The sequence below is a fragment of the Atractosteus spatula genome, chromosome 17 (assembly GCF_055471065.1).
Source record: "Atractosteus spatula isolate fAtrSpa1 chromosome 17, fAtrSpa1.hap1, whole genome shotgun sequence".
Lineage (NCBI taxonomy): Eukaryota > Metazoa > Chordata > Actinopteri > Semionotiformes > Lepisosteidae > Atractosteus > Atractosteus spatula.
This window is the reverse complement of record NC_142722.1, coordinates 18,482,508-18,510,357: the sequence shown is the minus strand read 5'-3', so window position 1 is coordinate 18,510,357 and position 27,850 is coordinate 18,482,508. Positions and strand designations below refer to the sequence as shown.

At 47.0% G+C, this 27,850-nt stretch overlaps 1 protein-coding gene across 8 annotated transcripts; it reads left to right on the top strand.

The window, feature by feature from the left end:
* Positions 1-1,215: 1,215 nt before the first annotated feature.
* On the top strand, positions 1,216-26,958 carry morc2 (MORC family CW-type zinc finger 2). 8 transcript variants are annotated; one of them, XR_016094355.1, is made up of 28 exons: positions 1,216-1,438; positions 2,026-2,231; positions 8,237-8,290; positions 8,530-8,564; positions 9,645-9,713; positions 10,617-10,707; positions 11,085-11,193; positions 11,423-11,582; positions 11,750-11,861; positions 12,640-12,765; positions 13,410-13,489; positions 13,576-13,658; positions 13,842-13,927; positions 14,172-14,312; positions 14,908-15,062; positions 15,622-15,750; positions 16,436-16,541; positions 17,042-17,174; positions 17,729-17,815; positions 18,140-18,400; positions 18,832-19,026; positions 19,872-20,111; positions 21,167-21,227; positions 22,070-22,211; positions 23,532-23,708; positions 24,631-24,724; positions 25,011-25,235; positions 25,724-26,958. XR_016094355.1 is itself a non-coding variant. In XM_088936022.1 (28 exons), the coding sequence occupies exons 2-28, from the start codon at positions 2,164-2,166 to the stop codon at positions 25,790-25,792; spliced, it is 3,252 nt and encodes a 1,083-aa protein (XP_088792148.1). In that variant the 5' UTR covers positions 1,216-1,438; positions 2,026-2,163; the 3' UTR covers positions 25,793-26,958. The 8 variants fall into 8 exon arrangements, 6 of the variants coding, with proteins under 6 accessions (XP_088792148.1, XP_088792152.1, XP_088792150.1 ...); XM_088936022.1 differs by having other exon boundaries at positions 25,047-25,235; XR_016094356.1 differs by lacking the exon at positions 19,872-20,111.
* Positions 26,959-27,850: the final 892 nt, after the last annotated feature.

The following is a 27,850-nucleotide window of genomic DNA, read 5'->3' as shown; positions in this document are numbered from 1 at the left end:
ATTTACACAAAGTTTTTTTTTTGTTGAAATCCAAGCTCTTTATTGCAAAACAGCCACATTTCTCAACTGTGAGGCTGCTCTCCCACGGGAAGAAACCTGCATGTTATCATCTCATTATTCCCGGTTCTGTGAAGCATCACCGTACAAAACATGGCGGCCATTTCGTGCTCAGCTCCTGCACATTTTTAACATGGCAACCTAGCGAGGACCTCTGCTGCAGGTCTCTATACAGCAGCCATATTGTTTTTGCACATTGAAGCCCCGCGTTTAAAGCCGTAATGACGAATACAAAAGTATAGGATAAAGATACAATGCAGACGACGTTTATATCTTTAATTGCAATGGTTCTTTCAAGATCATAATCTTCGAGGTAAGTGACCATGCTTTGCGTAATGCTTCAAGCGAAACGCGCATGTACACGAGCACGATCTGACACCATCTTTACAAACTCGTTTCGTTATTATTACCAACGTACCGACAGGATTCTAATAGCCCATGCAATTCGATTAGCTCCCTTCTGCAATGAAGACCACAGCCTATGGCATCGGAGCTCGTAACACAAAGTCGAAAAAACGTCTGCAGGCTTGTCCCTCTAACATCACTTACCGTACAGTGCTACGAGGCGCTTCCTTATGTACCTGTAGTCTATAATCAGACACATCGCTAGTTACTGCACATTTGAAAAGTAAAACGCTCATTAGAATGAAGTAAGGCACGTCTGACACATAAAACTACCCTTATTTAAAAAGTGGCGATAAGCCCTTATTTTGCATTCAATTCGTTCACTTCTTTCCCAAAATATGGCCTCTTGAATTTCTCCTTGGGCCGTCAGACTGAGCTGCAGCGAGAGCGTGGTGGTACAGCAACATCATTGCTTTTCGGGGGTAATAAAAAAGGCGGTTCGACCAATTAAGAGTAGCCGCCTTTCGTTTTTTGTTTTCATCGTGTAAGGCCAAAAAAAAAAGAGGGTTCCGGCTTAGCTCTGAGCGCAGATGCAGCTACAGCAGAGCCTGCTGAGAAGCACAGCTCACTCTCACCCGGACTGAAGCTGTGGGAATGCACCCTGGTCACATGGCCAAGAACTGTGCGCTTCTCCCCCGGCACGTGATCAACGGGACAGCCAATCAGACGTCGGGAAGGTCGGCGCGGTATCGTCCGATTGGCTGATCCTCTCCGGGAAGGGGGCGGGCTCGGGGGGCGCTCGGCAAGACTTTTGTTTCTGTGTGGAGGAACCCAGGAGGTGCAGTTGGAGGGTTTTTTTTTTCCGCGGCCTTCGGAGGTGTCTGCTTTCCGTCTCATAGAAAATATTAATAATAGGAACTCAAACTCTTCTAAGTTGGCCGTGGACGGAAGCAAACGCAATCTGGAAGCGGAGACGAAGGGCATTTAAGCGGCTTGCAACAGGACGGCAGGGATATCGCCCAATGACCACTGCCAGGTACACACTTGAGGAAGATTTGGGAGATAGAGAGGGGGGAGCTTTGAGATCAGTTAAAAACGGGGAGACAGGGGGCTGTAACTGAGGGCTGGGGGGGGTTGTCTAAAGCTGTCGTGTCGTACGGGTGCCAGTGGAAGCGGGTGGGTGTTTTGCTGGACAAGTTCAGACGAAGCCCAGCCTCCGGAGGGCCTCCCACGTGAGGGATCCGAGCTGCGGCGCCAGCAGCGCCAGGAGGGGAGTGCGCCCCCGTCTGCAGGCAGCCGCGACCCCCCGGACTGGGGCGGGGGCGGGGGGTTCGGAATCGGCGCCGCAACTTACCGGTAAGGAGGTGGAAAGCGAGTGAAACGCCTCCTGGCGATACAGCCCTGTGCGTGCAAGATCGCGTGGTGGGCGCTGACTGACCGACGCGACGGCCGTAATGGAGGCGCAGCGCTGTGTTTACGAGTCTCGTTCCAGGAGTGAGGGCAGCGTCGGAGCATGTTGCAGTGCTGAACCGGCCGCTTGAATACACACTGGTGCATGAGCAGGTTTGAGGAGTTCCTTGGAGAAGGATGGTTTTAAGGTCACTCTTTTTTTTTTACTTGCAGGGAAGAAAGGATGACGGACGTGTCTGCTAGAGCGTTTCTGGGCTGACCTTGCATCGCCTGCAGAGCTGGTTGAGATTTCCGCTCAGGAGGGTCGCAGAGTTTTGTAGCCCCCCAGCAGGGGCTGACGCTCTGGGGAGCATGGCCTTCACCAACTACAGCAGCCTGAACCGGGCGCAGCTCACGTTTGAGTACCTGCACACAAACTCGTAAGTATCTGATGGCGTGGACCATCTGTAACGCTGTCGAACCATTTGAGGTGCATTGCAGTTTTTTTTGGGGGGGGCTCCTGCCCATTCTGTGATCTCCACCTGTTGATCGGTTGGGTTGCTGTTTCGTCCCTGGTGTGGCTCAGGAAGGGCTGATGATGAAGACAGTCCAGGCTTTCGTTCAGAGTGCACTCCTGTCAGAACTGCACACAGCGCGTGGCGCGTGTCCCAGATTGCCGTACAGGAGTGTTCAGTGATCAGCGGAGTGATATAGTTTTCACTGGCAATGCTGAAAGCTCACGTGCAAATCCCAGGTGTTGTGGTCTTGTGTCAAGTCAGCTCGAGCCCACCCACCTCCTGGCGTGTAGCTAATTGTGTGTTGATGCTTGGGAGACCCCAGTCGCAGGTGGCTAATTACACAGCCCCGGTTTGTGGTGGTATTGTTCCTGATCATCAAGCTCAGCCTGTGGGCAGAGCAAGTGTCTTGGCAGGTTGAGGCACCCAAGAGCCCCTTGTTGGAGTTTTTTAAAGGACATACAGTTAATATGTGGAGTAACATGTTTTTTTAATCATGCAGATGTTGAGAATATTCTTAAGAATACAGCAACGAAATATGAATGAATTATAGACCCCCCCTCGTTCCCGAGCCTCAGGCAGCTCATGTTGCCCTGCCTGAGTGAGGCTGAGCTGTGGGTCTGCCGCTCTGTGTCCTGTCATGCTCAGTGGCTGTTGCCCCAGTTTTTTGTGGCAGGTCAGTCGTGACCCCTCTTCAGCCCTGTTTGCACAGATCCAAAACCTTGGAGTGGTGAATCCCACGACTGTAAGCTCGGAAAAACCTGACCTGGGACTGGTCTCCATACTGCCTAGAATTTCCCACAGTGCTTGAGTGCAGTCCACCCCTCAGTCCTTGTCCTTATGGCGAATTGTCAACGTAAAAAGAATAAGGAGCTGTTATTGCACAGGTCTGCAGTGGATCTGAGTTGGTGAGACTGCAAGCTAAGCAGCCTGGCTCTGAAGTGTTGCAGTCATGTTTTGTGTTAAATTGTTTTTGTATAATCAGTATTTGTGTTGGGATCTTACTTTCGGCATAGTCTTATTGCTTGGTGCTGTACTTTCTAATGTTGATAAATAACCAGTGTGAAGAGGAAGTTATTTTTAATTAGGTAAAACAGTAGCTATTTCTGAGGAGATGATAAAATTTGTCTTATAACATATACATCAAAGAGATGAAAGTGTAGTACCACGGACAAAAAATGTTTTGTATTGTGAAGTCAGAATTGTTTTCTGTGTATCTTCAGTGTAACACTTGTTGCGGTGTTTGTGTTGAACCGTGTTTGGCGTGAAATCTTTTCTTCGTTTTGTTCCCATGAAGAGGGAATTAAACGAGGACCTGCATGTCCTGTGTCCTCAGTGCCACGCAGTGCAAGAGGTGATGTTTTCTGTGAGGAGGCCCTCTTGAGCTATTTGTATACAGAACTGTAGTGCTGGGAGAAGCCCCCATCCTGTGAATTGTAAATGACAGGTATTTTCACTCATGTTTGGATTTTGGGACTGTAGGAATGACAAGTGATTGCTCTGCTTCTAGCCTACAGTTTGCCATGTGAAGGAGACGTTGAATACCAGCCACTCCAGCACAGACAATCCTGCAGAGGCTAAATAAAGAAACTTCCGGAGTCTTTTGTAGGAGTTTACTACTTCAGCGTGTTCTTAAAGCTCTGCGTGTGTTTGTTAGTGTTTGAGTGACCAAGGATGTGGTCTTATTAAAAAGTCGAAAAGGTCATTAATGAGTCAAAAGGCTTATTAATGTGTGCTTGGACTGCTGCCTTTTCTAGTTGACAGAGGTTGAGAATTCTTGTTTCTGACAAAGAACATTTCCCTTGTTATATTTGGATGGTTCTCCTGTTCACGGTGGTTTTTATTGCATGAAAGAGGGAGGTGGACAGGCTTGTGTGTCTGTTGCTGTTCGTATAGCCATCTGCTTCATTTTATTCTCTGTGATGCTCAAATGATAAAGTTCCTGAATGTGTGTCATGCTGCCATGTAACACAGCTGTTGACCCTTGACCCGTCTTCTGCGCTCTTAAAAGAGATCTTCATTATTTGAAATCCTTCTGATTGTCTCTGGACACAAAGATTTGAGCTCCATCTTCAAGGGGCGGTGCGGTGGCTCTGCGCCTGTGGCTGGAAGGTTGCCGGTTCGAATCCTGTGGCCGGCAGAGGAATCCTACTCCGTTGGGCCCCTGAGCAAGGCCCTTAACCCCACCTGCTCCAGGGGTGCCATAAAAATGACTGACACTGCGCTTTGACCCCCAGCTTCTCTCTCCCTGTCTGTGTGTCTCATGGAGAGCAAGCTGGGGTATGCGAAAGACGAATTCCTAATGCAAGAAATTGTATATGACCAATAAATTGATCTTATCTAGTTGTTTTCAAGTGTGTGTTGAAGTGGCAGGGCTTTCTGCAACAGACCTGGTAGCAGCATAGTGGTGACCACCACCCTTGGGTGTGTTAAATGTGGTTTGGTAAATTTAGTATGGACAACAAGTGTTTTTCACCTCTTTGACTTTAACTATTAACATAAATGGGCTCTGTGACTGCTGGTCTCGTTTCATTTTGTTTAAAATGTCCTCATATCAGATAACAGTTACACCTTTGCAGTTTATACCCTTAAGCGCTACATTTCTGGGGAGTATAACTCTGCACTGAATTTGTTTACCATTTCATGTTGTAGTTACACCCTGGAAAGATAATTGGTATTAGAGGCTAGCTTAATTTGACATGTTTGTATAATCCTTTTGTTTGCAGACTTTTATTTTGAGATGCTAATATAAGTTACCCTCATCCCCATATCAGTCTGAAGCTGCAGGTTTTTGTTTTTTTCGTGCAATTTACCATGTCCAAAGGAATAAAAGTGTCGCTTACACATAAAAGTAGATCAAATTCCAGCTTTAAATTAATAGGAAAAATAAGGCGTTCAGAAGGCTGAATAAATTAAGGGGTCAGAAAGATACCAAAATGTCTAGATCGTTCAAGAGAAATATTATTTGTTTGCTAGCATAATTTCTTTAAAGATGGAGACAACATTGATATAGAGTAACTTCAAGAACCTGTTCAGAAATGAAGACCCTGGGTTTTTAGAAGAATAAGAATTGGAGGAATGCAGTGCCCTTCACTGATTGCACGTTATGTGTGCAGTAGTTTGTACTGCTGTGTTACAATGAAGACTATTACAACAACCCTACCTCATGCACTGGGACTCACAGACAGCTGAAGCTGGAAGGCTGTGGAGCCCTACATGCTGGCTGAGTGTGACTAGGGTGAGAGGTGACAAGGAGCAGCATGACCATAGCCTAGCCATAGAAACTCTTCAACTCGGGCAGACCTGGCTACCGAGAAAGGACATGCTACTCTCCTGCCTGCAGGGAGAAGCAGTGATGAAGTCATCTGGCATTAGAAAGCCATCCTTCCTCAGAATAACACCTCCAATCCCAGCATTTCCACACCTGGTAGAATTGGAACAGCCCTTGATCCTACTGGAGGAAGGGGCTGGTGATTCAGCAAGTGGTATCTCTGTATGTGAGCCAGAGGAACAGAGGAACTTAAGCCTCTCAAGTAATATTATTGTATTGTCATTAATGTTTGTGTGGTTATTAATTTTTACTGCTTTGACAATACTAATTTGTCATGCCAATAAAGTTATTTGATTTTGAAGTAACTTTGACATAATTTCTTCCCTCTGGGACACTCTCAGTTTCTGAGTTTTCCTTGCTCTAGCTGTGAGAGCACCAAGCAAGAGGCTCTTGGTGTGTTCTTGAGATCTGTCAACTACAATGTGACTGTGCCTGCAGCTGAGCAGCAAGTCACAAAGCACCTTAACATACTGTCTCACTTGTTTGTTGGGTCACATCAGTACAGTTCTTGGTACAGGGATTGTAATAGGTTGGGCAAAATAATTGGGACAAGTCAAATCAACTCTCCAGACGAGGGGTGGTCTAGAAGACCGAATGTGTTACGGATTGTGTCACACCCCCTCTATTGTGAACTTGCACTACTCCCATCTGGGAGACATCTCTGTGTCCCCAGGTGTAGAAGTAGCAGACTCAGGAAATCTTTCATCGCCACAGCTATATCGCTCTCAAACAACATGAGGTTACTCTCATGTCCTGTTACACTTACTGTCTTCTTTGTCTTGTTGTGTTAGACTGTGCTGTGAAAACAGATTTAAATGAACTGTCAGCCAGGGATCCTCTTACTTACCCAAACCACTATGAGGGGAGTTGTTCATCGTTCATCATTTTTGGAAGTGGGAGAGTTGCAGGAGGCCTTATGAATCACAGATCATAATAAAGGAAACGGAGACGGTTGAGGCTGGCTTCATAAATTACCATAAACAATATTGTAATAATAAAAGTCGTTATTTACCATAAATAAATAATAACACAGAAGTATCTTGTTACCCATTAAAGTTTAAAGACATTGTTGTGCTTGGTGCTCTGTGCCAGTCTATTGCTTGTATTGACCACATAAGCTCTTACAGATGAAACAGCAGGGCCACTGTATGCACAGGGTTAAACATTCTGAGACGCAGAACTGAGCTCTGGCTTCACGCATGTCCCAGATGAGTTTGGTACACCTTCAATCAGTATGAAGACGATTTCTCACTGTTCTTGGAGGGAAACGTACCTTGTTCAGTGTGCCTTGAACTTCTGATGAGTACATCTTCATGCAGTGTCCCTGGTGATACCCATTTGATTAGCCTGCTGTCTTTGGGGTCTCTTTCTCAGTGTCATTCACAACATCATCGCTTGCCTTTGTGAGTTTGGCAAGTCTTTGTGTAACAACGATCACCTGTAGATGAGTAAAAAAGTAAGTTGTGAAGTTGTGTGCATGTCACATCTCTCTCTTCTTTCATCGAGCCTGCGTCTTGTAGCCCTTGTGTCTTTGTAAATGTCTGCAAGGCTGGGGGTTGTGTTTCTCATGTCTGACTTCCTTTCCGGGCCCTGATGACTGCTGACAGTGTCGGGCTTCACTTGCTGTAGCTCTGAAATGTACACTATTGTGTTGCAGGGAAAAAGGAAAGAAACATCCGTTTTAAAAGCTAAATGGCTTTTTGTTTACACTAAAGCAAATTGAGAGCGCAGTGCTTCTTCACCTCTGAGTTTTTGGACAATGTGAGACATTCAGCACATTCAGTGATGTCTGTGGTTGGCGCTTTGAGGTCTTGCTCTCCTTAATTCCTTCTAAGAGCAGCGGGTGGCTGAATTCCTGTCCTAAAGCTGTCGGGGGTTGGTGCATACACTCACACGTTTTATGCGTTTTTGGCAAAACCTGAAATTTGCTGTGGATCCAGTCAGGCTGAATGGCTTCCTGTTTGGCTGACTTGGGACTGGAACACACTGCACTTCTCGGCTCTAGTGTCTCGAGTTTGATTCTGTCTTGACGTGCTCTCCGTGTAGCATTTACAGTTTTTTTCTCTTGGCCATGTGGAAGCTTCAGGTGATAGATAGATACTTTATTGATCCCGTGAGGGAAATTGCAGTGGAACAGCAGCTTCATACAGTCAACACAGCACAGTGTAACGAATGATACAATAATAATACAATACATACAATACAGTCAGTACAGTCAGTGAGTGAGGTGCTCCAGTTACCTTCCGTAGTGGAATGTAGGAATGTTGTCTGAGGCTACCGGGTAACTCTAAATGGTCCGTCCTCTGCCTGAGTGAATGTGTATCCCATCCATTATCTACACATTATCTATACCACTACAGGACCACACTGCATTGTGGTCCTGTATTGGTATAAACGGTCCCGAAAATGACCATGTGGTTGTCTGGACTATCAAGATGTCTCCTGCACAGCCCCCAGTGTCAGTGCAGTTACAGTGGGCCTTGGCTGCCCCCTGTTCGGCTAATGCAGTTTGCTGTTCCACCTAGACAAGTTATTATTTTAAAAAACTCAGTATCGTTGTCGCATAATTTGAGTCAGTCATTTCTTTTCACTCTTTCAGGACCACTCACGAGTTCCTGTTTGGAGCCCTAGCTGAGCTTGTGGACAACGCAAGGTACAAATCCTCTTTCTAGCCCGCTTTCTTCCTTTCATCCTGGCTCGCTGTTTGTGTAGATGTTCAGCTTAGCGCAAGGTTCTCAAAGGGAAGGTAGGTATGTTAAGCTTTGTTAAGTTTAGTTCCATTCATAAATCAGTTGAGGTAGTGCAGAAACTGTCATTTGTAACCACAGAATATCTATCTGCTGCCTCTTCCACTTCCCACAGATCATATCTAATGTTGTTTTCTCTTTGCAGGGATGCGGATGCTACAAGAATAGACATCTACACAGGTAGTTTTCACATACTGCGCTCAACCATCTGTTTCTGGTACTGTGTCTTCAAACAGTATGGTCCGTTTGTCTGACAGCTGAGTATGGCGGTTACTCTGACTTCTGATCTGAACCGAGAGGAAGGTGTTTTGGTGTTTTTATGTTTCCTCAGGCGCTAGCTGTGCTGTAGTTATTATGAGGACCGCCGCTGCTTGCAGAAAGAGCAGAGTAATGTGATGTGTTCATGAAAGAGCTCTCAGCAAAGGGAACAGTTGCAGAAGTACAGGAGCCCTGAGTGCGAAAACCGTATTTGCAGATTTTTTGTCGAAAATATTTCCAAAATAGTTTCTTCTATGCCTCTTTTAAGTTTGTGGCCACTTATCTTAGCAAGCAGTAGGAAGGGTTCTGACTAATAAATGGAAAGTATGTTGTCAGGACATAAGCCTCCATCTGTTTGTAATGTGGAATCGCCTGTTACTGTCACCATCTTCTTCATGCCTCATTTCATCAGGTTAATTTAGAAATATAAAGCTCAGCGGCTCACAGTCTTGAACCTTAGCAATTTGGTAGGTTTATGTTTTTGCTGTGCATACCTTAGCAAATTAAAACTCTCACTCTCACTCTCAATGGATTTTAAACCCAATTTTGCTCTTGCCAATCTTTTTATTGTTCTGGCCAGATTGTGGGGTGCTTCTATGTTTTATTTTAAACTGACTTTGAAGTCACCTGTTGACTTTTGTTCTGTATATATTGCTCCATTTAATCACGTTTGGATAGATTCATCCGCGTTTCCAAATGAGGCAGAGGGTTCATAATTTTTTATGAAAATATTTAATTTGCAAGTCTTAATGTATCTTTCTTATGAGTTTTCGAAAGTGGGTAACGTATTTTAAATTGCTAGGTGCTCACCTTCTGAGTAGCTGAACTGGCTAAAACAAGCAAGTTCACATAAAAGGCCAGAATCGTAGGTCATTTTCGGTACGTGTATGTCAAAAGTGGGTAAGCCTCATCCGTAAGCTCCTCATGCTGTCAGGAGTGTCTGTCTCTGTAGAGCAGGGCGGTGTTATCTCTCTGGCCCACTTTCTGTCCTCTCCTCTCCAGAGAAGAAGCCGGAGCTGCGTGGTGGGTTCATGCTGTGTTTCCTTGACGATGGGACTGGAATGGACCCCAGTGAGTACAAGCCTTGCTGTGGATTTAATCCTCTGTTTGTGTGTAAAACAGTTACCTGTCAGCATTCATAATGGATGTTAATTGCATGAAAATCTGCACATATACAAATATGTTCAACTAAGTAGCTGCATCAGCAAATAAACCTTTACTTGTTCCATATTCAAATATGTCATGGATATCCCAGTGACGCAGTTTTTAGTATTGATGCCTCATAGCACGTGGGTTTCCTCTGGGTGCTCCATTTTCCTCCCACAGTCCAAAGACATGCTGGTTGGTTCATTGGATTCTGGGAGAATTGTCGCTTGGCATGAGTGTGTGTGAGTGTCCTGTGATGGACTGGCGACCTGTCCAGGGTGTGCCTTGTCTTGCACCCGCTGCTTGCTGGGAAAGACTCCGGCTCCTCTCTGACCCTGTACTGGATAGATCGGTTAGAAAAGGGGGGGATAGGTGGAAACATGCCACATGCCACATGCTAATTTCTCTTGTGAGGTTTGCCGCATTCGTTTTCGGTTGCAATGTTGTGTTTTGTCAGTTCATTGCAAGTGTCTGCTATTTGCATTCTGCATTCCAAAAAGCCCAAACGCATCTGTGAAGCAAAGTCAGAACAGCGTTTCTTTGTTTGAAAACGAGATGTGCAGCATGACCCAGAATGTTTGGGAACAGCAGTGGCTGCGGTAATGTTTTAGCTTCTTGGATAACTAGATCACAAGGCCTTCCTGATGGCTTTCAGGAGACTCGGCTGGCCTTTACACTTGCATTCTAAAAAAATCTGAAGCTTGCACATCTCAAGGCAATGCAGGTGTGTAATGAGCAGTTAAATATGGACCTGTGGCTTTCAAAGGATGGAAACGTGTTAGTGTTTGTCTTTGGCCGCTGATCAGGCTCTCTGTCTGTTTTTGCCAGGTGAAGCTACACATGTGATACAGTTTGGAAAATCCAGCAAAAGATCCCCAGAGTCAACGCAAATCGGGCAATATGGCAACGGGCTGAAGTCGTAAGACCCTTTTTCACATCCTGTGGTTCGAAGAGGGACCGGGCAAAGCGACTGCAGTGGTACAGCTGATGTGTTTAGCTGACGCAGCTGTTTCCCTCTTGATATCTGTGCTCCAGCTTAGAAGCCCCGCTGCTAGCATTCCAGAATCCAGGCATGAGGAATGCAGATAGCTCCGCGATGCACAAGTGTCTGAGCGCTGGTGCTGTGCTTATCTGTTCCAGGACGGGGTGGGGTTGCAGCAGTAAAGCTGTCCTGAAGTCCTAAATTAATCTGAATTAGGCAGTATGAAGGGGGAAGTGAGGAAAGTTTTGCGATGGTGATTTTTCAGACGTGAGGTGAGCTTGATTCTGAGAAAGGGCGCCTTGTCTGTGTTCCAGAGGCTCCATGCGAATCGGGAAGGATTTCATCCTTTTCACCAAGAAAGAGGACAAACTGACCTGCTTGTTCTTGTCGCGAACCTTTCACGAGGAAGAGGGCATAGATGAGGTGAGTGCGACAGTGAATCAGGGTGTTAAGCAGAGCATTTCCCTGTTTCAGTGCTAAAAGCAGACAGATCATCATCTGAATCCTGGCCAGGTGCTTCACTGAACATATAAAGGTGTTGTGAGACCTAAGCTTTAGCTTTCTGAGAGGTGTTTTACTGTGCTTTGTGCATTTGTAAGTTAAGAGGGTAAAATATGCAACAGTTTAAAAAGAAACACGTGTTTTACCTCAGGTGATCGTGCCCCTGCCTACATGGGATAACAAAACCAAGCAGCCAGTCACAGACAACCCTGAGAAGTTTGCCATCGAGACGGAGCTCATCTACAAGTACTCTCCGTTTAAGACAGAAGCACAGCTCATGGAGCAGTTTGGCAAGATTGAAGGGGACAGTGGTAAGGATCTGTGGCTCCATACCTTTGCACGTGGACACGGAGGACCCCAGGATCCATTGAGATTATCTGCTAGTGGCCATCTGTTGACCTGTTGTTAAGCGGCTTCTTGCCGGGAGCTGGGTTTCGCACGGTCTCACTGCTGGCTGGTGTGTTTGCCGTCTGTCCAGGGACTCTGGTCATCATCTACAACCTGAAGCTGATGGACACCCGGGAGCCAGAGCTGGACGTGGAGACGGACTCGCGGGACATCCTGATGTCGGGGACCCCCCCAGAGGGAGTGTGAGTGCCTGTTTGGGTGGGGGGTGACTCTGATCCACAGTTCATACAGAACAGGTGAAATAGTGAAATGAAAAGAACTTGAAGGGACTTTGCTTGTGTTTTTTTAGGGTCTCTCTCTCTCTCCTGTGAAGAGACCTGACAGCATTAGAATAGAAGAGTTTGCATTATAATCATTTACACACAGACAGGTTGACGTTTTTCACTCCAGAACAGAGATTCCACTTTCAGATCAAATTCTGCTGAAATACAAAGCAGGGGAGAAGGACGGCACACTTTTCCTGCTGTGTTGTGCCACTGTTTTTGAGAAGAGAATTGAGTCTTCGTACTCCAGTCTTTTTATTTTCGTACAACGATCCGTTCATCTATTTTATCTCCGCTTCTTCCAGTCAGAGGATAGCCGGAGCCTATCCTGGTGGGCGCAAAGCAGCTTACGCCCTGGTCGGGACGCCAGTCCATCGCAGGACACACACAGACACACACTCACACCAGGGCCGGTTTTCCCAGAAGCCGCTTAACCCACCAGCATGTTTTTGGACAGTGGGAGGAAATTGAAGCGTGCAGAGGAAACCCACACAGACACACAGAGAACATATATACGTCGCTCAGATAGAGGAGCCCTGGGATGGAACGCAGCAGCGCTCGTCGCTGTGTCGCCCCAGACACAACCTGTGCCAGCTAGACTAGACTGTTATGGCCTTGGCTACGGCAGGGGGTGGGTTGAGCTGTGGGGCAGAAACATCTACTGAGTTATTTCAATGCAAGTTGTCCATGTCCACAGGAAACCAGAGAGGAGGTCGTTCAGAGCCTATGCTGCTGTGCTCTACATCGACCCCAGAATGAGAATCTTCATTCAGGGACACAAGGTCCGCACCAAGAGGCTCTCCTGCTGCCTCTACAAACCAAGGTACCTGTCACTGCAAGGCAGCAGAGTGACTCTAAAGCCTCAGAGATCCGTATTGAATTACATATATAATTAAGTTACAAAAACTAAACATTGAGGTTTTGCTATAAACTCTGCAGTAACAAACCAAAGCAACACAAATTTGGGACGAAACGCTAACATATTTGTTATTGTTATATTTGTTACTTCCAACCCATGTTCGCATGTTACAACCCTGACTTTGACATCTGCAGATCAAAGGTAGATTGACTTTTTGAAGTTCCGTTTTTTATTTGTTCAAATATGTTACATTGTTTTTTGGTTAAAGGTTTGATTGGCCCTGTTCATTTAGCTGGAAGTTTAAAATGACTTAATTTTGTTTATAATGTGCGACTTCTTGCATTCTCCTTAGAAAACTCTTTATATGTGTGCATATCGCCGTTAATTCTCTCGCTACTAGTACTGCTGTTGGGGTTTTAGGTGCACATCAATTCTGCATGCTTCTTTTGCATTTAGTGCAAATGCTCTGCATCTGTGTACAGTGGAATTTATCATCACTGCTTTATGACATTATAAACACATGCCAGTTACTCTTGAATTCCTGCACCAAACCACCTGGAATTCTGCAAAGTTTTCTGAACTTCCTTTCCCCCTCGTTCTTTCCCCAGAATGTACAGATACACATCGACACGTTTTAAAACGAGGGCAGAGCAGGAAGTGAAGAAGGCTGACCACTTGGCCAAAATAGGTAGGCTGGGCCCGGTAACCTCAGTTTTTTTTGCTATGTTATTTCTCTGTGTCGATCCTTTTAATGGGTCGGTGCTCTTCTTGCAGCTGAGGAGAAGGCGAGGGAGGCGGAAAGCAAGAGTTTGGCGCTGGAGGTGAAACTGGGAGCTGACCTCACCAGGGAGGCGCGGGTAGGAAGCTGTTCTTGCTCAGACAGTGCTCGCTCTTCGAATGAGGAATGGGACTCTGTCCTGAAGCACGTAAACGCAGGGCTGCCATTCGACCGTTGCGCAGTTTGGGAGCAGGGGTTGGGGGGCTGTATTTCCTTCCACGCCCTCCCACATCCTCCTGATACAGCTCTGCTCTTGTTTCAGGTCGTGCTGCGCAAATCGCAGGACTCTGCTCTGATGCTGCGCAGGGAGGCGGAGGTGAAGAGGAAGATCCATGAGGCCAAGCAGAGGTGAGATGCAGAAACCATAAATGCATAGAAATAAATGTCCAGGATCACCTCTGAGAAGGTTCAGGAGTGTGTGAATCAGATGAGTTTGCTTTGGCTCCTCAGCTCAGTCTAGGGGTGGAGCCTAATGGGATAATACAGCTCTATGTCACCAGCGCAATGTGCCTTCTCTTCCATATCCTGTACGTTGTATCTGCAGTCCACACTTTTCTCACGTCTCTCACTCTCGTGATGTCCTCCTCCTCAGAGCCCTGAAGGAGCCCAAGGAGCTCTGCTTTATTTTCGGCGTGAATATCGACCAGCGGGACCTCGATGGCATGTTCGTGTACAACTGCAGCCGGCTCATCAAGATGTATGAGAAAGTCGGGCCGCAGCTTGAAGGAGGAATGTGAGTCACATCTGTGCTCTGCTCTGCACCACGCAGCACCTCTAATGGCTGTTTCTGCAGAAGTGTGTTAGTGGCCAAGTGGCATTTTTATTTGGCTCTGTGAGCTGTGATGCTAGATTTTCTAATTTGTCAGGGAATGGAATACAGAGGGGCTTACTTATGGTGGTCAAAAGCTTTCATAAAGTAAAATGTTTGATTTTAAAATACTGCGGTGTGATCTGCTAGTGCCACTAGCTATTGTTGCTTTTGCAATTGAGCTGTAGGGATAAATGTGTTCACATAATCATGATAATAACTGCTTACCCTTATATAGCACTTTTCTGGACACTCCACTCAAAGAGCTTTACAGGTAATAGGGACCCCCCCCACCAAGATTCGTGTGTAGCCCCCATCTGGATGATGTGCCAGTACGCTCACCACACACCAGTGGGGAGGAGAACAGAGTTCATAGAGTTTGATCCAAAAGCTCAGAACCCAATAATAATCAGTGCCCAGAAGTTATGTTCCAGTTCAAAGGTAATGATGAGACTCCAGTGTGCTTCAAAGATCACTGCTGGCAGAATTGAGTTTCGGGGTGTCACTCTTCCCTGTGCAGGGCATGTGGGGGTGTGGTGGGGGTGGTGGACGTGCCGTATCTGGTGCTGGAGCCCACCCACAATAAACAGGACTTCGCTGACGCCAAGGAGTACCGCCACCTCCTGAAAGCCATGGGAGAACACCTGGCACAGTACTGGAGGGACATTGCCATTGGTGAGAACTGCAGTCTGCCTCCTTTCTTTCCCTCATCTTCCTCACTGGTTTAGTCTGAGCCACCCCCACTTGTGAGATGTCAGATTTAAAGACTTCAGATTTAATTGTTTGCCCTGTAGTTCCAGCGGGACGCAGTGAAACCAGTGCGGTTTTAAACACCGCAGGGTGTGGATCCTGACATTTTCAGTCATGTTTCAGTTACGCAGGCCTAACAGAAACCTGAAAGTTGATTTACTTAGGCATGACGAATCTAAGGGGGGAAAAAAACAGGATAGTGACAAAAATAACAAAGGAAATAACATGTGTTGAATAAATTTAGCATTCTGGAATATTGGTTACCATTCTCATAATTTTAAAATCACATTGTTGTATGAAATACTCTTGAGCTTCAAATGCTTGCTTCTGATTGCACCAAGAAATCCATTCATGGTGGTTTCTATATTTAGTGGATAAGGCCTTAAATCCTACTTCTCTGCAACTGAAAGTTTCTTCGGAGACCAGATATCTTTTTGGCTGCGTCCGCAGCTGAGGGCTGACCCCTGTCCTCTGCTCCTTGCAGCCCAGAAGGGGATAGTGAAGTTTTGGGATGAGTTTGGCTACCTGTCGGCCAGCTGGACCCAGCCTCCGTCAAGCGAGATGCGGTACAAGAGGCGCCGGGCCATGGAGATTCCCATCACCATCCAGTGCGGTAAGATCCCGCTGTCTGCGCTGACCTCTTCGCAGACGGGTGCTTTGTGCCAGCGGGCCTCTGCCTGGCTCTGCGCCAGCCGGGTGATGAGGCGCAGAGTCTGCACTGTCCTCGCAGAGGTGTAGCGGAGGCACGAGTGGTGGCTGTGCCAGAAGGAAGTTGTCTTTGAATAATAAAATGTTTTCTAACCCAGTACTTATTCAGGTTCCCTTTTCTCTCTATTGATTGATCATAGGCAAATGCTGAGAGTTATTCAGAGCGTACTAAGAGGTCTGAAACGGAGACAAGAGATTTACTGGCTCCTTTCAAGCACCTTCTTTTTGCTTTTAACACTGTTGTGTCTGTGAAATGGACGGTCTCTGCATGTCTTGTTTAAAGGTTTGCCCTTTACATATGGGGAAAGGGGTAAATCTGATGGCATATAACTTATACGCAGCCGTTCTTTTGGACGTATCAAACCGTCTAGAAATCTCAGCAGGGGCCCACACCAGCCCTTTATTGTGAATTTTACTTTTAAAAGCAAATAAAAACGTAAAGTTTGCCATTAACAGGAGACAGCTCAGCTCATCTGGCTTGTATGGATTTTACTAGCTAGTTGACCTTTTCCTTAAAAGAAGCATGGGTATTGCCTAGACAGGGTGTTCCACACTTTAATGGCCTTCCCCGTGTTCTCCCTCTTCCACAGACAAGTGTCTGCGGTGGCGCACTCTTCCATTCCAGATGGAGTCCGTAGATAAGCAGTACCCTGACAACTGGGTCTGCTCCATGAACCCTGACAGCACACAAAACAGGTGACCACGAAGATGCCGTGCTGCATATACGGGGCCCTGCCACATGAAACGGGTAGCCATTACACAGCATCAAGGAAAATCTGAATTGCACATGAGCACAGCAGTGTGTGATGGCTTGTAGAGGGCCTGTGTTTGTACTGTCAGTGATGTAGAAAGGTTTGAAAACTCCACAGCAGTGCTAAGCTGATGGGGAGGCATGCATGTTTAATTGCGGTGTGCCAAAAATGAATTGTGCAAAGGCTGTGAGCCATTCTTTGTTGCCCATTAGAGGTGACAGTGAAGGAATGTACCCCACAAAGATGCCCATGTGTCCCACAGGAGGCAGATTTTCCCCGAAAAAAACGAAACAAAGCGCAAAAATACATTGCATGAAATCATTTGAAATCTGCCGAGATGATTGCTCCGACGTGGTTGTACCTCTCTAAAAAATAAAGAAGTCCCAGCGGACCCAAACGTCAAGTCTTTTAATAACAAGTTTTTCCTGCGTGGCGACTTTGTAGGTGCGAGACTCCCGAGCAGAAGCAGAACCTGCCTGTAGGAGTCATGCGCAAGGAGGCGAAGACGACGGAGGACAAGCAGAAGCAGCTCTCGGAGAGGATCCGCCAGCAGCAGGAGAAGCTGGACGCCCTGCAGGTGATGGGTCTGGGAAATGAACGGGCCCGGCAGCTCCTCAAACAGTCCAAACTGAGCCTGATTTCCGAACCACCCCCTCAGCCTGTTACACTAGGCGGTGTAAATAACACATTTACAATGCAGAAAGACAGCAGTAAAGCAAGTATCTGTCAAAAAAGAAAACAACTCAGCTGATGAGTTAGAACTACCCATGATTTTGTACTCCTGTCTCCTTTAGTGTTGCACATTTGGTCATACCTTATTTGTTATGTGTTCATAAAATGTGATTTCACAGAATCTAAATTAAAGAGTTGGTTTAATGTATGACCACGGTGTTAGACTGATCATCTGGGGGACTCGAGCAGGTGGAGTGGTACGCTGTCAAATCTTCCCATGGCAGGATGTCTTCTGTTTTCTGGTGTGTCCACTACTAAAGCACTCTTGGAAAGGCATCTCCTGCTAATTCGCTTGAGTTGGAAGGATAAGTAAAGAAAAAATAATTAAGCTGCCTAAAACTGGTCCTGATCGTGTAATTGACGTTTAACTCGGGGAACGTTTTTTTTTTGCTCCACTAGAAAACCACAGTGGTGAAATCCCAGGCAGACCTGAAAACCCTGCCTCTTGAGGTCAGCATGAAACCTGCAGTTGAGAGCAGCTCTCAGGTAATAAAGCAGCCCAAGACCCATATTGACTTTAAGACTGTGTGTGAACTGTGTTCCTGCCTGAGAAAAGTATAATAAAGTGGAAGATCCTAGATTGATGAGCTCTTCTACGAGATTTTCATGAAAAGTCACTCCGGCATACGACTTCTTGTGTTACTGGTATTGCCAGTATTTTGCTCTGACTTGGGAACCAGCAAGTTTTGTCCAAATGTGTTGGTTCCCTCAAGTATAGTCATAACCGTACGGGAATGTCCTGCGGTTATTGTGTCCTGTAGAGCTGACAGCAGGCTGCCGGCTGACAGTGCTTCGTTTTCTACCCGACAGGCGACCAGGTCCTCCGAGAGGGTGCAGCGCCCTCGCTCCCCGCCACTGCCCGCCATGATCAAAAACGCCCCCAGCCGGCCGCCCCTCGTCAAGCCTCCACCCCTGAGCAAGAAACCCCCCACGCCCACCCGCACGACCAAGCCAGCCACCCCCCCGCCCGTCCGGAAAGACGCCCGGGCCAGCGCCGCCCGGACCCCCGCGCCCAAACCTCCCGCCCGGACCCCCGCCCCCAGCAAGGCGGCGGCCAGCCGGTCTGCCCGGGTACGAGCACACTCCACCCCGCACGTCTGGAGCGAGGGACGCTGTGTGGGGAGACCTCGCGAAATCAAACCTTTTCTCCCATTTTGGAAGTTTGTTAAATTCGCCTGAGTTATCTTTATACAAAATACCAAATATGTCAAAAATAACTCTGGATAATCGAAACGGCAAAAGCACATCAGATTTACTGAGTGCTCCTTGGGTGTTTAAGAAGTATGTGTTGTAGTGAGGGTGTTAAGGGGGTCAGCTCAGTGGCTTGTTACGACAGCAGGTGATTGTGACGGCTCTGACACACTGCGGCGTACAAGCTGAGTACGAGCCTGCTCATGCAGAGGGGGAGCGTTCCCGCTGACGGCCAGCTGCTGTCGGCTCCCGAGCAAAGAGGTATGAGCCTTGTATGAGCCCTTCTCCCCTCTTCTCCCTCCGCCGCACAGAGCACAGCAAAGCAGGCAACGCCCGCAGGGAGCCAGCGCAAGAGAGGCCCCCCCCAGGCAGAGAACAGCGAGGAGGAGGAGGAGCCGCAGCCCAAGAAGACGAAGGTGACCGGCTCGGCACCTGCGGTGAATCAGAAGAGTGGGAGAGTGACGGAGCTCAGGGCGCAGACGGCGGAGGGCAGCGTGGTGGTGGAGGTACTGTACTGCGCTCTTCTTCGACTCTGCTCACACCCCCTTGCTCCGCAGGCACGCGCCCCCCTGTGGCCAACAGGCAAACAACCACGACCCAGGATTCCTTTGAACTAAAATAAACCTTGTGCATCACAAAGGCTGGGAAAATTGGGTACATTTACAAACAGAGAGAAGGACTGCATGGATAGTAGCAATAATTGCATTTATATAGCGATTTACATGTTTCCAGGAAACCCACTTTATCACCCACTGAAGTGCTGCACCTTCTTGGGTGATGCCTCTCGCCCTTTTTCAACACTATGCGGCAGATCAGGTAGAGATATGAGAACTCCCTTCTGTGGCATTAAGGGGATGTTTTAAGACTAAAGACTAAATTAAGAACACAAGATGACAGACTTTGGGCAAAGGAGCCCAGTCGTTGTTTGGTTTTAACTGGACTTTTGCTTAGTTTTCACCTGTGTCTTTTGGGGCGTGTTTCACTGTTCATTCTGATGGATTTATGGAAAAGGTTGAAAGCCAGAGTGAAATTTAGCTAGGACATCACGGGTAGCATCCCTGCTTTTAAGCACAGTGCCTCTGCATCTTTAATGACCAGCTCGTCGGGATGTCTGCTTAATATCTCATCTGAACGATGGACTTTCCTGCAGTGCGGTGTGCTTAACCAATGGAAATGTTAAAGGCGTCGCAGTTGGACCTTGAATAAGGATAATATTATATCAACGTGGGGAAGGTGAGGGCCTGAGGTTTCTGCACATCCCTAAGCTCCCCTGTCTGTTCTGGTGGCGGGTGTTGTATTGGACTGCCCCTTCTCCGGAGTCACGTGCGATGTGCTGTCCTTGAATCTGCAGAGCGCTGGGAAGCAGATGCCTGGCTCCAGACGGAGGACACTCCCTCCTGCTGAGAGCACGGAGGAGGAGGAGGAGGAGGAGGAGGAGGAGGAGGAGGAAGAAGAGAAAAGGCCAAGCTCTGGCAAAAACAGGCTGGCGGCTGCAATTGCGCCCCAGGTGTTCAGAGCAGTGGCCGAGCCAAAACGCGCGGCCGCGTCGCAGCCAAGCGCTCGGAGAGCCCAGAGCAGCGTGGTGGTGGAGGTACACTGATCCCCCGATGGGGCGCGGTTTCGAAAAGCCCTCTAGGCGGTAGCCTCCTTCCCCCAGCACAGACAGGCGGCGGTGTCTGGTCTCAGTCGCTGCAGCAGAGCCTGGCGCGTGGCTCGTCCTGCAGCCCTCTCTCTGGCAGGCAAGGCCCGCAATTCTGCAGTTCTGTGGGTCTCAAGCTGACGTCATGCGATACTGGAAACGTGGACGCGCTATCGCAGTTTTTTAGCCAAGATTGGCAATCATGTCGGTAGCTAAAACATTTCTGTTACAGCTTGGTGCACCTGACACTTTCCGTGTCCAGAGATGATGACATTTTATAGCTTTGCTTCGCAAATTTTCCTTTGTGATGATGACTCCTTATGATGAACCACTGCCTTTTGCCAAAATGATGTACTATACAGCAGTAAAAAAACATAAAGCCAGAAAGAAAAGATCTAGTTGGCTGTGGCAATTGTTTTGGGGAGCAAAACATCCCAAATACTACACATCCGGCACTACACATGCATCCGGCGCCCTGATAAATTATCTAGATATGATAAAGGTTCTTGGTATTCATATATCTGAGTATCCAGATTGTGGTGTATTTAGATAAAGAATTTGATGAATTCTTTGTGCTGGTGAGAGAACGCCAGCTTTCGCTTTCTCTAGCACGCGGTGTCCTATCCGAGCTCTGAGCTCTTGGTTATTTAATTGAACCTGAAGTTTAAACTAATTGAAGCTTTTGAGTACATTTCTGTTCATGAACGTCGGAAGATGGTAAGAACAAAAACAAAAGTAACTTGAAACCTGTACCCATTTGGAGTGCATTTAAAGGCATTTTTTAGCCCTCCTCTCCTCGTAGTCGACAGGATCTGATGAACCAAATTATTACCTTCACTTAGGGTTCAGTTAAGCAGCTGGAGAGCTCATCTGGAGTGGAAACCTGGAGGCTCTGGGGCTACGGTGGGACAAGATTTGCTCTGGCGTTTGAGACATCAGCTCGTGGTTTCATTTCCAGAGCCAGACCCTGCTGTGCTTAAAGCCAGGCTTGTCTCTTGTGTTGGCAGATCACGGACAGCAATGAAGAGGAAGAAGAAGCAGGAGTGGATCTCAAGGCAGCAAAGAAAGGTGAGCAGCTCTAAGGAGCTGTAGGAATCCACAGGAGGAATGTTAAGACACTGCAGCCCAGCCAGTGGGAGAGCCTGGCCAGAGTGACTCAGACCAGTAAACCTTTGCTTTAACTGAACATTAGATAGTGTAACATGTTCTTGTACAGCATACTTTTAAATAGATTTAAAAGCCATGAATGGCAATGGAGCAGGTAAAGGGTGGGCAAATTGCTCATGGTGGGTCTTGTTTGTGTTTCAGATGCTTTAACAATTTTTTAATACTCGTACGTTTTAAAAAGTAAATTCTAAAATAATGCTAATTATGTAAAAAAATGATCTGTAAGATGCATACATAATAAAACAAGGTAAAAATAAATACTACATAGATTTAAAATTCAGGAATACCAATGGAGCCCTAATGACAATAATAAACTTTATGTTATATCACTCCCTTACAATTGGCTTGTCAAAGCGCTTTACAGAAAAACAATGAGAGGAAAAGCAGAATTACACAAGCTACAATGAGGGATTAGAATACAGCAAAGGGGCACACAGAGCCTAGTTAAATAAAGTTGCTTACACGGGTGTTAGTTGTGTGTTGTATATGTATTTTTTGTCATAGCATATTTTGAGAAAAAAATGAAAAAACATCATTCATGATTAAGCAGACATTTGGCAATAACAGACACCTCTTCTCATTTATTAGTCCACTGAGCTGAGGGTGTACTGTAATATAAGAATTCTGCCTCCACTGCGGCATCCTCGTTTGGACCGTGCGTGATTGTGCTCGCAGAGGTGAAGGGCGTGAGTCATTGCAGGGTCGCTCTTTCAGGCCGCCTACAGTGTCCCCTTTGTCTGCAGATAGAGGCTTACTAGTGGAAGTGAAGGTGAACAAGGAGTGGTTCACCGGCCGCGTCTCGTCTGTGCAAGCTGGCAAGCAGGGCGTTCTCTGGAAAGTGAAGTTTGACTACGTGCCCACTGCCATCACCCCTCGTAGCAGGTGGTAAGTATCCTTTTCCCTTCGGGAAGGCTTTCCCGAGTTCCTTACAATATGGTTGGAGTAAACCAGCAGGTAGACGGAACAGTGTCGGATTGCCATCTCCGATTTCAGGGATTTCTTCAAGGTTTTTCCGCAGAGCACTGGTTCACAGTAGGGGAAATGGTAAAAAATGACCTGTTCCGAGGTTAACCCTGAAATATTTTAACCCTGCTGTGGAACGTTTTGGAGGCCACGCACACAAAGCAATGCATTGTCACTTCACACAAATAGAAGCAGCAGGCAATGGTGTGGAGTTCATTCTCATGGCACACTTTCTTTGACCTTTTTGCACACTTCTTTGAATAATTGAATTCTTTCCATTTCTATAAAATAGTCATGCTGGTTACATTAATCAAGGTCTTTTTGACAAGGGTAATGTAAGCAACACAGTGCTTTCTGTAATATGTCCATAACAATTACTAATCCAGTTGGAAAGGTTTTAGAATAACCTGATATTCTAGTTTTCTGTGGTGTACAGATGAGGTGTACGTGAAAAGTGATGTAAACATGCTGCCATGTTGAGGCTAGATATGCAACCACGATCCTGAGGATAGGCAACGCTGATCTAGCTGATCCTGCTCGCCAGGCGTCGATCGGCAACCCTGATCTCGCTGATCCTGCTCGCCAGGCGTCGATCGGCAACCCTGATCTCGCTGATCCTGCTCGCCAGGCGTCGATCGGCAACCCTGATCTACCTGATCCTGCTCGCCAGGCGTCGATAGGCAACCCTGATCTAGCTGATCCTGCTCGCCAGGCGTCGATCGGCAACCCTGATCTCGCTGATCCTGCTCGCCAGGCGTCGATCGGCAACCCTGATCTAGCTGATCCTGCTCGCCAGGCGTCGATCGGCAACCCTGATCTAGCTGATCCTGCTCGCCAGGCGTCGATCGGCAACCCTGATCTAGCTGATCCTGCTCGCCAGGCGTCGATCGGCAACCCTGATCTAGCTGATCCTGCTCGCCAGGCGTCGATAGGCAACCCTGATCTAGCTGATCCTGCTCGCCAGGCGTTGATCGGCAACCCTGAGCCTGCTCACTAGGAATTGTCTAAGGCAAGGTGCAATTGGTGGACAGACAATTTGCAATAAAACGGAACGTGTCTTGGCGGCAGCAACAGCACAACTGTCTTGAATGTACTTGAGCTGCCTGCCTTCCAAAGCGGGGTATGAAATAGCCAAAGAAAAGAAGTGGTTACCAGTCCTCCAGAGCCCAGGGATGTTGTCCGTGATGCTGCTGCTGCCCTTCTCACGGTTGGTGTGTGTGTGCACATGCGTCTTGCTGGCAGGGTGCTGAAGGGCAGTGATGATGTGCGGCTGATGCGTCCTCCAACGCCCGAGTCCCAGAGTCCCGACACCTTGGAGGACGTGGAGAAGGAGGAAGGAGCCCCCACCCGAATGGAGCCCGACACCACCCAGCCCACGGCCAGCCGGGAAGTCATCGAGAGCCTGGTTGTGATGATGAGGTAGGCCAGGGGCTGAGTAACGGGCTGCGGAGAGGGTATCCGACCGATCCCGGGGCTTCCAGACCTCTGTGGCATCCTCCCCTTTTCTAACCACTTTATCATCAGGGTCACAGGGCAGCTGGGGCCTATTTTGGCAGGCAGCAGGCAAAAGGTAGGGTACAGTCTGGACCCAGTCCATCGCAGGACACACACAGACACACACTCACACCAGGGCCAGTTGACCTACCAGTATGTCTCTGGACTGCGGGAGGAAAACCATGCAAACACTGGGAGAACATACAAACTCCACGCAGACAGCACTGTAGGAATTAAACCGGGGCAGCAATGCTAATGATAACCACGGAACAAGTAAAGGTTTATTCCATTCTTTACTTGTTCCTTTGCAGCCTATGCATGCTGTTGTAGCACCCTACTTGAAAGAATGATAACCATGCTGCCCCTTCAGTGGTTTTTTATTACTTTTATCCCCATCCGATTTGGAAGTGCCAGTAGTAATTTCTGCACTGTGCAGGACCCATGAGGAAGGACACGACGCCTGAATCGTCTGCACTCGGAGCATCTCTCTGTACCGGTTCAGCTGTGCAGGAGTGTCTGGCTCCCGTATATATAGAGATGTACAGTGCGATTGCAAAGTTAGTTCGCCTCTTCAAACACAGTTACCCTGCAGACTGTTCTGTGAAGCCTTGGTATTTCATACACCTACAAATGAGACCACTGGGGACTCGTGTTCTCAGGTAATCCACATTTTTTCAATGGACAAGTGAAAAGTGCTCTGATTATTCCAAGTTCGGAGAACCAAGTGTTTATATACTTTTCCTTCAGTCTTCTCCATAGCATATTAATATCTTTCCTGTACTTTAAAGATTCTTATGGTTGCAGACACAATTCTGTAACATATTTCCCTTTGTCTTAATCCTTCCAGGACGTTGCTACGGTACTTTTTCCCTCCGGATTTCCAGATCCCTAAGGATGATGTCAACACCATGACTGCAGAGGAGCTGGTGGCTTTCCCAATGGTAGGGAGCACTCTGGGATTGAGCAGAGAGCCTGCTGACACAAGGCTGCCGTTAGATAACCATTCATCAACAGGGCATGGGGGGACGTCCAGGGTTCACCAGGGAACACTGGAAGACAGCGTTGTTGGTTATATAATTGACTAGCGGTTATTAAACCTTCTTACATATTCTAAATATCAAAACTCTAGAAAGTTGAATTTAACACATAAATATTTGTGTTTGTGAGGAAATTGTAAGCATAAGTTAGATATTATATCTTAATACGCGACGGTCTCGGGTGGGGCAGCTGGGCTGACGCCTGCGCCGTGCCCTGCCTCCACAGAAGGAGTATTTCCAGCAATACGAGCTGGGGCTGCAGACGCTGTGCAATTCCTACCAGAGCCGCGCAGACGCGCGGGCCCGGGCCGTGGAGGAGAAGAGCAACAGCGCCGAAGCCAGGCTCCGCGAGACGGAGGAGAAGCTGCAGAAACTGCGCACCAACATCGTGGCTCTGCTGCAGAAAGTGCAGGAGGTGAGAGCAGCGCTGCAGCCAGGGCTGGGCTCCCACGCGCTGTTCACTCGCTGCCTGGACAGGGGACAGCTCGTAAGAATTATCAGGCCACTGCTGGGAAAGTGGCACCCACTGTATCCAAGGTTTAGACCTATTCAGTTGGCGTGAAGCACCTTGGATATATCTTTCAGGCTGTCCAGCTGAATTACCTTGCTGGGGCAAATGCTACTGCTTTTAAAGTAAATAATAGTTTTATTTTCTTTGTTCATCGAATGTTGTTAGCAAGCACACGTTTCTGAAATCCCTAAAGGATATTTTCTCCCTTTACGAGACGCACCAGACTGTACTCTTGACTGTCAGATCCGATACTTTTGTTTGGAAGTGACTCTTTTCACTTCACGTTACGAATTCAAATGTAGATTTTCAGCAGTTCCGCTATAATTTTTGGCTGCAATGTGCCGAATAGCAGGCACCACAGCTTTGGCTTAATTTAATCCTCTACCTTGCAGGACATCGATATCAACACGGATGATGAGCTGGACGCCTACATTGAAGATCTGCTTACTAAGGGAGATTAAGAAACGCCTACTTCTTACGTCAGCCAAAGGGACTGATCACAGACAGCACAGCTGGCTTGGGCCCGTTTACCCTGTTCCACTTCCTGGAGTCGTCTGTTCTTCTCTTACATTGTTCTGCATTCCTAGAGACCAAGGCGTTTGTGGGCAGTGGCACTGGAGGGTCCAGGAGAAGGGGGCATCGCAGTGGTGGGTCAGTGGCTGGTTGCAGCAGCACTTTGGAAGCAAAGGAGCAGAAAGACTGCTTTTTTTTTTGCAGAAGCTCTCTCCTGCAGGGAACAGGGCTGGCACCACCCTCCCTGTGTGGGCAGTGCTCACCAACCCACCCCGAGCCTGAAAGCGAATCTGCTTTCGCTAATCTGTGGCTAAGCGGGGATGGAGGAATAACGCTAAATGGCATTAATTGTACCAAGGTAACAAAAACTACACTGCATTCAACTTTTAAGGACAGCCAAGTGAAAGGGCAGAGGAGGCTGAAGGATGCTGTTTGGTTGTGGACCAAAGTAACCTACGGAGATTGAGCTGAGCTGGGAGAACCGTCTTCTGCTTCCAAAGAAACTAAGATACCTTGCCTGGATGGCTGTGGTGTTCTCCTGGACCCAGGGAAAATGTGACTTTTACAGCTGAGCTCCAGTCTGTTAACATATTTCTGTTGGACGACTGTTTATGAAAAGCGCATCACCTTCCCCACTGTTTTTAAATTCCTAATTTTTAGTTATCACAGTTCAAAATTTCTACATTTTACCTAAAATAACGCAAGCTTTCTTTGGACTGTTTGTTGTTGTCTGTGACAACTTCACGTCAGGTTTTGCTCAGACTAAAGCTAAACCAGTAATGACCATTGTCAGAAAGTCACTATCGCACTCCCATTGTTGCATCTGCTGTTAAAAAAACAGATTTTCAAAGTAAGGTAAGACTGCTTTGTATATACCACAGGGTTTTTAAATAGCCATACAAAAACAGAGCAGGTAATAACTGCGAACTAATCATTCTGGATTTTTTCAACTAGCTGATTTCAAGGATGTTAGCCATCATAGTCTACTGTGATGATGTGCATAAGATAACAGGGTTTCTTTGAGGCTGTCGTCTTGTGAAATACCGTCTGTACTCTGATTTTTATTCTTGATGCAGTCACCTGTTCTCCAAATTAAATCCAAACTTTTAAATGCAGGGTGCAATTTCCCGCTGGTTTTTTGACTGCTGTTTTCCGTTTGTCAGAAGCTTTTACTCCTCACTGCGGAAAGCAGCCTTCGATCTAGATGGGGAAACGTCTGTGAACAGGTGGATTGAAGTCTGGGTTTAATACAGGAAACTTCTACACAGTTTTGTGCTATAAATTCACTTGCAGATGAAAGGATCATTGTTAGTTTCCCAGCTTTAAATTATAGTTTTTCTGGCTACGTTTGAGCACAGCAGGATCAGATTTTGCTCTTTTGGGGTTTGTTAAAGGCACAAGAAATAGTGCCACGATTGTTCCCTTAACAAGATTAGAGCATGTATATGAATAGGTCAGGAAATAATACTATCTGTAAAGTGTAAACTGTAAAACTAGTGTTTACAGTCCATCTTTGTTGTTGCCTGTTCTCAGTTTTGATTACAGCCTGTTAACCGTTGTAATCCAGCCTGACTGACCCATATACATTTCTTGGGTTCTGTGATTTGCAGCCTGAACATTCTGCCTGCTGGGATCTGTTAACTGTCCATGTTCATGTTGAGAGGACAGTTCAACACCTTCAAAAGAAATACAGTGTATCAACCAAAAGTGTGGGCTACCTCCACAGGGACGCCCTCAAGCCAATGTGTTCACTGGATTATCAGTATGTTTTTTTTTTAGTCCATGAATCTGATTAATACACCAAATTCCAACTCATGGTTGTGTTCAACACATTGAAGGAGGATCATTTCAATTTCAGATTACCCAGAAACAGGCTGATGTGCATACATTTCAGTATACAATTTTTTCTGATCCTCTGCCTTCTCTGAAACAACAGGTTTTGTTTTTTTTAGAATTATTTTAATGTTAAAGAAGAAATAAGTGTTTTATAAAAATGGTGGATTGAT

Excerpts from the sequence above, each read along its gene's own strand:
- morc2 (XM_088936021.1), top strand. The coding sequence starts at position 2,164 with ATGGCCTTCACCAACTACAGCAGCCTGAACCGGGCGCAGCTCACGTTT. Across the intron at positions 11,194-11,422 it reads AGGAAGAGGGCATAGATGAG|GTGATCGTGCCCCTGCCTAC; the intron begins GTGAGTGCGACA and ends GTTTTACCTCAG. Across the intron at positions 24,725-25,046 it reads AGCTGGTGGCTTTCCCAATG|AAGGAGTATTTCCAGCAATA; the intron begins GTAGGGAGCACT and ends CTGCCTCCACAG.